The sequence below is a fragment of the Equus quagga genome, chromosome 13, assembly GCF_021613505.1.
Source record: "Equus quagga isolate Etosha38 chromosome 13, UCLA_HA_Equagga_1.0, whole genome shotgun sequence".
NCBI lineage: Eukaryota > Metazoa > Chordata > Mammalia > Perissodactyla > Equidae > Equus > Equus quagga.
In genome coordinates this window covers 76714915-76723869 of record NC_060279.1, presented here as the reverse complement: position 1 = coordinate 76723869, position 8955 = coordinate 76714915, and the positions used below count along the sequence as shown (strand labels likewise).

The 8955-nt window shown below is 53.8% G+C and overlaps 1 protein-coding gene and 1 pseudogene across 1 annotated transcript in view; one reads left to right on the top strand and one right to left on the bottom strand.

Annotated features, from left to right (window-relative positions):
- Positions 1–1040: 1040 nt before the first annotated feature.
- LOC124250887 (Y-box-binding protein 1-like) lies at positions 1041–1963 on the bottom strand (annotated as a pseudogene).
- A 1902-nt stretch (positions 1964–3865) lies between these two features.
- Positions 3866–8955, top strand: part of C13H16orf74 (chromosome 13 C16orf74 homolog) — a 37829-nt gene continuing 32739 nt past the window's right edge. The window contains exon 1 of the mRNA XM_046682057.1: positions 3866–3891. Coding sequence (XP_046538013.1) covers positions 3866–3891 — 26 coding nt within the window. The remainder of the gene's footprint in view (positions 3892–8955) is intronic.

Here is an 8955-nt window from a genome sequence, read left to right as displayed (position 1 = left end):
GGTCACCTCGTCACCTGGCCGGGTGCGTCCCTGGGGGAGCTGCCTCTTCCTGCCTCGGCTCAGGTGACTGCCCCTCGGAGGTGTTAACGTGGCAGCTGTGGTGGTGGTGGTCGTGTTACAGCTTTAATGAGGTGTAACTTGCATACCATAAAATTCACCTGTTTTAAGTGCACAATTCAAGAATTTTTAGCAAATTTACAGATCCCTCTGCCCATCTGCAGCCTCTCCTTATTCCCAGCCCCGACCCCTGGCAACCACCAATCTGCTTTCTGTTTCTCCATACATTTGCCTGTTCCGGACGTTTCCTCTACATGGAATCAGACCATCTGTGGCCTTTCATGTCTGGCTTCTTGTGTTCTGCATGACGGTTTTGAGGTGCATCCACGTCGTAGCGTGTCGGGGCTTCATTCCTTCTTACGGCTCAGTAATATTCCATGGTATGGATGGACCACAACTTGTTGTCCATCACCAGGATGGACATCTGGGTTGTTTCCACCTTTTCACTGTTGTGAATCATGCTTCTGCGAACACTCGTGTACAAGGCTTTGTAGGGACATACGTTTTCGTTTCTCTTGGACGGGTACCTAGAACTGGAATTAATGGATTATATGGTCAATAAACGTGTAACTTTTTTTTTTTTAAGACCTTTATTAACAGGTGCTTGCAGTTTGTTGACTTTTTTGAAAAAATCAAGTTGTAAACTTTTATTACAAATTAAAAATGAGGTTCTTAAAAATCTCAACTTGACCAGATATGAAACAATTTAAAAACCTTTAAAGGTGTATTGAGAAAAACCAGGCTTTTTTTTTAAAAAAAAAAAAACACGTTTGTCATTACCAAAAAGAGACATCTTTAGGTAAAAATACTAAAAACCCCACGCTGCATAGATAATGCAGATAGTTCTCGTTATCTGGTCAACAGGCCAAAAGCAAGCACTTAAGGTCTTCAGCTCCAATCTTTTGTTCATTTCTTATTGCTGGAATTTCATATTCATTTCTTCTTGTTGGATGACTAAACCGGACGATGGTAGAGCTAGTAAGCCGGCACTTACTCAGCCCCGCCCTGCTCAGCCTCGGGAGCGGACGAATTCTCAGCTGGTGGATCGGCTGCTTTTGTCTCTTTGCCATCTTGTGGTTTAGGGTTTTCTGGGCGTCTGCGTCGGTAATTGAAGTTGCGGCGGTACCGACGTTGAGGTGGCTGCTGACCTTGGGTCTCATCTCCTTGATTTTCCTTATCTTCTTCATTGCCATCCTCTCTAGGCTGTCTTTGGCCAGGAGGGCCCCTGCAGAATCGTGGTCTATAACCCCGATACATATTCTGCCTCACTGGTCTACCTTGTTCTCCTCCACCCTGGTTGTCAGCACCCTCCATCACTTCTCCTTGCACAGGAGGGTTGGAAAACTGTGGTCGACGCCCATAGGGTCTCCGCATGTAGTAAGGTGGGAACTGTTGCCTGCGGTAGGGCCCGGCGCTGTTGGGCCTGGCCTTCGGGAGCGCTCTCCGATCCTTCATTCTTTTCCCCACTCTCACTATTCTGGTAATTCTGCTGGTAATTGCGTGGAGGACCCCTGCGACGTGGATAGCGTCTATAATGGCTACGGTCTACTGCATATTTACTGCCTTGCACTGGAACTCCACCAGGGCCTGTAACATTTGCTGCCTCCGCACCCTTTTCTCCTTCAACATCATCAAACTCCACAGTCTCTCCATCTCCTACACTGCGAAGGTACTTCCTGGGGTTATTCTTCTTTATGGCAGTCTGGTGTACAAATACATCTTCCTTGGTGTCATTCCTGTTGATGAAACCATATCCGTTTCTTACATTGGACCATTTTACTGTTCCCAAAACCTTCGTTGAGATGACCTTCTTGTCCCCGCCGGCAGGCGCCGCCGATGTGAGGCCGCCCGGGCCGCCGCTCCCTGCGCCACTGCCCGTGGTGCCGGGCTTGGTGGGTGGGGCTGCTCAGGGCTCTCTGGGGTCTGCTCTCCGCTCCCGCTACCGATCGAACTCTAAACGTTTAACTTTTTAAGAATCTGCCAAACTATTTTCCAGAGTGGCTGCATCCTTTTTACATTGCCAGCAGTAATATAAGAATTTCTCCACATCTTCACCAACATTTGTTATTTTCCTTTTTTAAAAAAATTCCAGCCATCCTAATGGATGTGAAGTGGCATTTCAGTGTGCTTTTGATTTGCATTTCCCTCACGACTAATGATATGGATCTTCTTTTCATGTGCTTCTTGACCATTTGTGTATCTTCTTTGGTAAAATATCTAAGTTTTTTTTAATTTAATTTTTTAAATTTAAATTTAGTTTTTTAATTGGGTTATGTGCCTACTTGCCAATGAGTTCTAAGTTCTGGATGTGCGCAGTCCCCTATCAGATAAATGATTCGCAAACGTGCTCTCTCGGTCTGCAGCTTCGCTTTTCATTTTCTTAATGGTGTCTTTTGAAGTTGTTAATTTTACTGAAGTGGCCACTGGTTCTCGTGACTTTCCGTCCGTTGGCGGGTGTTGCTGTTTCTGCTGTTGAGACGGCCTGGGCTTTTGAGGGGCTGTTCCAGATCTGCCGTCTCCTACACACTTGGGCAGCCCCTGATTCGCGCCATGGGGGGGGATTGCTGCATTCTCACCTGACTCCCATCAACAGCGTTCATTGACAGGCAGCAAAGTACCCAGGCTCTGTCACCCACCAGGCTAAGACCCGGGGTCAGTGACAGCACCTCTTCAGGCCTCAGTCACCTCATCTATACAAGGGGGTAATAGCAGCACCTACCTCAGAAGGCCATGTAAAGTCAGTACTTAAAACGGTGTGTGTGGTACTTCGCTGAAAACGAGCATTGGCTGTGCTCTGTCTGGTTCTCTCGAAGTCACGGGGAATTCATGCGCACTCTCTATTTCGGTCCTGCCTGCAGCTGTCTGGGCTTGTACTCCTCACCCCACGTTAGGGTGAAAAACTGGGACTCAGAAAGGCTGAGTGACTTGCCTAAGGTCTCACCGCCTTGGAGGGGGCTTGCTGAGGCATCAAGCTGGGTTGGGGGTTCCGGACCCGCTGCCTCCCTCCCACCGATGCTGGCAGAAGGCGGAGTGCAACTCACTCCACTGATCCCGCCAGCTCAGGCAGACGCTGTCTCCCACTCTCCAGTCAACAGCCCTCGCCAGACCAACGTGTGCCAGGCCCCGGGCCAGGCAGGGGACGCAGAGACAGGAGCCTCATCAGCTGAGGACGGGACCACACCCAGCCTGGGGTGTGAGGAGGGGGTGGGTCAGCCTCCCTCAGGCGGGGTTAAGCCCCTGTGGCCCCTTCTGATGGCCACCGGAGCTACAGAGCGAGTCTGTGGCTCTCGGTGATGGGCAGACAGGCCCACAATGATTGGGGCGTCCCGCCTGTGTGGCCGGCCTCACTCCCATGCTCCCGTGGCCCATCTCCCCAGGACCTGTTTCTTCTTTAACTTTTATGAAGGCAATTCTCAAACATATCTTTGGAGAGAAAATAGCACAACCAATCCCACATACCCATCCCCCAGCTCCAACAATAAGCAGCGCAGGGCCAGCCTCATCCACACTCCCATCACTGAATAAATCCCAGGCGTCACACCACTTCATTCCTGTGGCCCACACTTCCAAAATCCTGCAGTGCGAGTGTGGGCACACACACACATGTGCACAAAATTTCCCCAGGAAGAAAGGAACCACCTGCTTCTGACTCCTGCCACCCACTCCGTGTCAGTGGGTCCTGGCGAGAGAGGCCAGCCCTGCCCCTTTCCAGCCAGGCATCCTTGGCCTAAGCCACTTCACCTCTCTGAGCCCCAGTTTCCCCATCTGTAAAATGGGATGCCAATGCCTACCGCCTGGCAAGGTCGCTATGGAGACTAACCAAGACTATAGACGGTCTGTGGGGCCAGGTGTACAGCAGACCTGCGAACACACTGGGGAGAGTCAAGCCCAACATCAGGATGGGGAGGGAGGGAAGAGAATGGCATTGGGGAGGGGTACACACACAGCTTCGAATATCTGTAACAACGAATTTCTTAGGGAAAAAAAGACAGCCAGTGTTCGTTTGTTACAGTTGGCTGGTGAATATGTACTGCACATTTTCTCACACTCTATGCTTTTCTGGACATTTGGAACAGCTCATAAATCTGATTGGAGCAAATTAAAACAAAGCTTAAAGGAAGTGATAACTCAGAACTCATCCGTCCTTAGCACATAGTAGGTGCTTGTGTCAGCTATCTGTTGCTGGGTAACAAAACATCCCAAAATTCAGTGGCTTCAAAAAAATAGCAGCCATTTTGTATTTTCTCCCACTGCTGTGGGCTGCCTGGGCTCAGACAGGCTGTTCTTGGGCAGCTCATGACACCAGCTGGGGCTGCTGTCACCTGCTGGGGACTTGCCTGGGCTGGATGTCCAATCTGGCTCACACATGATGGGCGGGTGGAGCTGGGCGCCAGCTGGAAGCTTAGCTGGTGCTCTGCCAGGCAGTCTACACCACGGCACAGGTGTCTCTCAGCATGGTGGTTGGGTTCCAAGAGGAAGCCTTCTCAAGAGAAGCGCTCCAAGACGGAGGAGGCAGAAGCCACCAGGGCTCCTTCAGGCTTGGTCGCCTCTGCTGCATTCCATTAGTTTCCTGCAGCTACAGGGCCCCAGATTCACAGAGCTGGGAAATAAAGCCTTTCCTCTCAGTGGGGAGAGGGACCAAGAATTTGCAGCCGTCTTTGTACCACTGTGCTCGATCAACGATTGTTGAATTTGAAACTGAATTTCACAGACATGCCTCAAATAGGGAATTAACTGCTGGTGGGGCTTGGGAAGTTGGGAATGAAAAGATCTTGCCCCCACTAGCCCTGTTCCCCACCCTCCATGGCACCTTGTGGAACCAGGCGGAGCCCCCCTGGGCCCCAATCCCTCCAAAGCCGCCTGTGACTGGGTGGTGCTCCCAGCGCATGGGGAGATCGTTCCACAGTGACCAGGAAGACCCAAGGCTTCTCAGACCCACGTGCGTCTGCTAGGAGGCCAGTCTGTAGGGACCCCTGGTCTCCCACCCTCCTGCCACCGCTGGGGGCTCCCAGGCACTCCTGTTCACCGGCAATCCTGAGCCAGGGTGATCTTCAGCCAGCCCTTGGCCCCCCGTGAGCCTTAGGCCTGCCCTGACACCCTTCCAGGCCCAGGAAGCGTGCAGGGCAACCACACCTGCCACCAACATTGTCACAGCCCTGCCCTTCCCCTTGGCTTCCTCTGGTCCCCTCTCCTGGGGCGGCCCGGTGGAGCCACCACCACTCTCATCATCCATGCTACCACTTTGTGGCGACTGAGAAGGGGCACAAACAGGCGGGTCTGAGCAGACAGAGCCCCCCTGTTTCTGGGCACAGTGACGGCCCAGACACGCCCTCCCCCTTCAGCTCCCCCCCCCCCGGCAACTCCGCCACTTTGGCGGTTTGGCATTTGGCAGATGGCTTCCTCTGGGAGTGGGCTCCAGCATCTGCTTCTTTACTAGGAGGGCGTCTGGTCCCCTGGTCCCTGGAAAACTTCTGAGGACTCGAAGTCCCTCGTTCACTCGCTCAGACCCCCACTAGGGCTGCCAGTATGTCCAGAGTGCCTGCCCTGTGCTAGGGCCCACACCGCATGCCGAGGACACCGCGGCCAGCAGTGCGGACCTGGTCCCCACCCTCAGGGGGTCGCCTGCTGGTGAGGGGACAGACCTTCAGTCGTTGGCAGGCTGTGGGACACCAGGTGCGGTTCCAGACCTGCCAAGGGACATCTGCTCAGAGCTCTGAGAGTCAGGAGGAGTCGACTGGGCAAGGGTCGGGGAGAAGAAAGGACGTTTCAGGGGAGGGAGCATCCTATGACTGTGCCCTCCTAGGGCCGCACCCGGAGCCCAGAACCCGTACAGCAAGCGTTTCCTCCTGGTACCACTCGGCTCCCCGCTCCCATCAGGGCCTTACTCAAAGGCCGCCTTCTCAAAGAGCCTCCTCCTGCCACTTGTCTGAAATCTCAGCCCCACCCCCACCCCTCACAGCCTCTATTCCGTTTTCTCCCCCTCCCCCTGCCCCAGCACTTGGACTCCAACAGCCGCAAGGGGCAAAGGGTTTCAACTGTCTTGTCCCCCGGCTGTGTTCGCAGAGCCTCGACTGGAGCCTGGCAAGTGGTAGGCAGTCGGTGGAGGCTGGGACTCCTGTGGAATCAGGCACAGGAAGTTGCTCTCCAAGCCATTAATCCCGGAGGAGGGGGTGGAAAGGCTCTAATTACTCTCCCTCTGAAGACCAAGGGGTCTCGGGCTGCGAAGGGAGAGCTGTGGGGGACAGGTGTCAGGGGCCTGACTTCACCACCCGTCACCCCTGGGCCCACACCTAAGGAACCCCCACCTCCAGCACCTGCCTTTTCCCACAGCTCCAGGTGACTCTGGTCACAGGCAGGCGTGGGGCTGCGGCCCCAGCTTAGCCTGCAGGATCTGTGGGTTCAAGGCCATCTTTAACTGCTGTACCTGCTTCCAGTGGGTGGTGCGAGGTAAGCCCCCTGAGCCCACCTCTCCTCCCAGAGCCCATGGGGTCCCTCCCACTAGCTTCCCACTACCTGCCCCCACCCACAACCTCGGGGCGGGCACCTCACCTGGCTGCCAGGGAAACTGTCCAAGTGGGCACACATTCTCTTTTTTAAGAAAACCCTTTTTATTTTGAAAAATTTCAAACACTTACCAAAGTAGAGAGAACACTATAAAGGACCTCCACATACCCATTGTTTAACTTCAACAATTACCAACCTTTTTCCATTATTGTTCCATCTCTACTCCCCACCCTCCCTCTGCCACCTTTTTATTTTCCCAGACTCTTTTTTTTTTTTTTGGGAGGGAAAGTTGGCCCCTGAGCTAACATCCATGTCAATCTTCCTCTATTTTGTACGTGGGATGCCGCCACAGAATGGCTTGATGAGCGGTGCGTAGGTTGGCGCCCGGGATCCTGGCCGCAAACCCCAGGCCGCCAAAGCAGAGCATGCAAACTTCACCACCACGCCACCAGGGCGGCTCCTTCCTGGAATCTCTTAAAGGAAAGCTATTCTTCAGACTAATTGACTTATACTTTTCCAGGTGTCTCACTGACAGATAAGGGCTTTAAAAAACACAGTGATCCCACTCCTGCATCTGTTAAAATTAGTAATAAGTTCTTAATATTATCTAACGCCCAGACTGTATTCAGTGTGCCGCTCTTATCTCACAGATATCTTGTCATGGTGGCATTTGTTCCGATTAGGATCTGTACAGGGTTCAGGCACCACTTTAGGTTAATTCATCTCTTAAGTCTCTAGTCTTCCAACCGCTGGGGACTAGGGTCCCTGTGGTAGCAGCCGACGAACGTCCCCTGGGAATTTTTACAAAACACGCACACCTGGGCCCTACCTGGACCAATTTGGTCAGGATCCCTGGGGTGAGCCCGGGCCTGCGTGTTGACTTTATTCTTTTTTATTTATTATTTGTTGAGCTCCCCTGGCGATCGAGGCATGCCACCGGGGCTGGGCACCATTGGAACATACGTAGCGGTTCTCACCCAGCTCGAGCTTCCTAGGAGAGGAAGAATGTGGAGCTGCATTCTTTCCACGCCTCATCTCAACCCTTGACAGTTGGGAGATCGCATCCTCCTGGGCCTCCTCTCCTCAGCGCCCGTCCCCTCCCGCGGCGCTCAGTTGCCCCAGACTCTCCAGGAACTGGCGGCTCCCCAGGCTTGGAGCAGGATTGCCCAGGAGTGGAGACAAGGGAGGACAGAGGTCAGAAGGCAGCGCTCACCGGCTGGGTGACCTGCGACCTCCCTGTGCCGTGGGCCCCACAGCTGGGAAATGAGAGGACAACCAGCTCCCTCAGAGGGCCGTGCTGAGCCGGTGGAGACACCGGCCGTGTGCATGGCTGGAGTCCAGTCGGGGCTAGTTTTCCTGTCCACTCTGGTACCCGGTGCCTGGCACAGAGTCGGTGCTCAAAGAGCGTTTGCTGAAATGAATGGAATCCCCATTTCTCCTTGTGGAAACCGGGGCCCAGAGACTGGCTGATCTGACAACCAGCGCCAAGCCTTCTGCCTGCTCAAGGCTTCTTTACCTTTACCCTTCTGGAACAAGAATGTGGGTGGCTGTGCCTACCATCCCTGGGGGCCTCCCCACACCTCTGCTGCCACCGTTATAGAGATGATTCGGAGCAGCCCGGCCCCATGGTTCCCTCAGGGAGGAACAAGGACAGGGGTCCCTCGCAGCCTACCTGCCGTCCCCAGGTGGTGGAGGGGATTGGTACTTCCTGCCCCCTTCTGTCCTTCTATTTTGGGGCTTCATAATACATTTCCTGCCTGTCACTCTGGACTTAATATGGTCAGGGGAACCAAAAGATTGCCATATCTTTAGGGATGACTCAAAGGGACAACACAGCTGGGACGCTGACTCCATTTCCTGTAACTCAGTTCTTTCCTGCATTCACCAAGGGAGCGTCATTGTCTTGCTCTGTGACTCAGTTTCCCCTTCTAAGCCTCAGGAAGGAGACAGAGCACAGGGTGTGGAGGCATTGGGCTTGTAAGATGGAGCTGGCATGACAGGCTTGTGACAGTGACATGAAAAACACTTGTCGGGGATTGCTTTTGTTCCTCTCGGCAAGCTGGGCCAGTGCCTGCAGGGCCCTCCTCCCCGTGGGAGGCCTCCTAGCACACCCATCTGGATAAAAGGCCTCTGCACCCACAGCGTGGGGAGCTGGGGAATTACTCCCAGCGGGGTGGCATCAAACACCCAAAACCGGGCCAGCAGGCCAGGAGGCAAGTCTTAACACGCCCTCTTGGGCTGCACCCCCCAGGTCCACCTCCAGAAGTGGGGTGCAAAAGCATTTGCAGAAAACGCAAGGGCCAGACCCTAATTCCTGGGAAGCTGCCCTTTGATCACGATTGGGGGCCGCATTGCTAAAGTGTCCCCAGGGCCCAGCGCAGGGCTGGGAGCTTG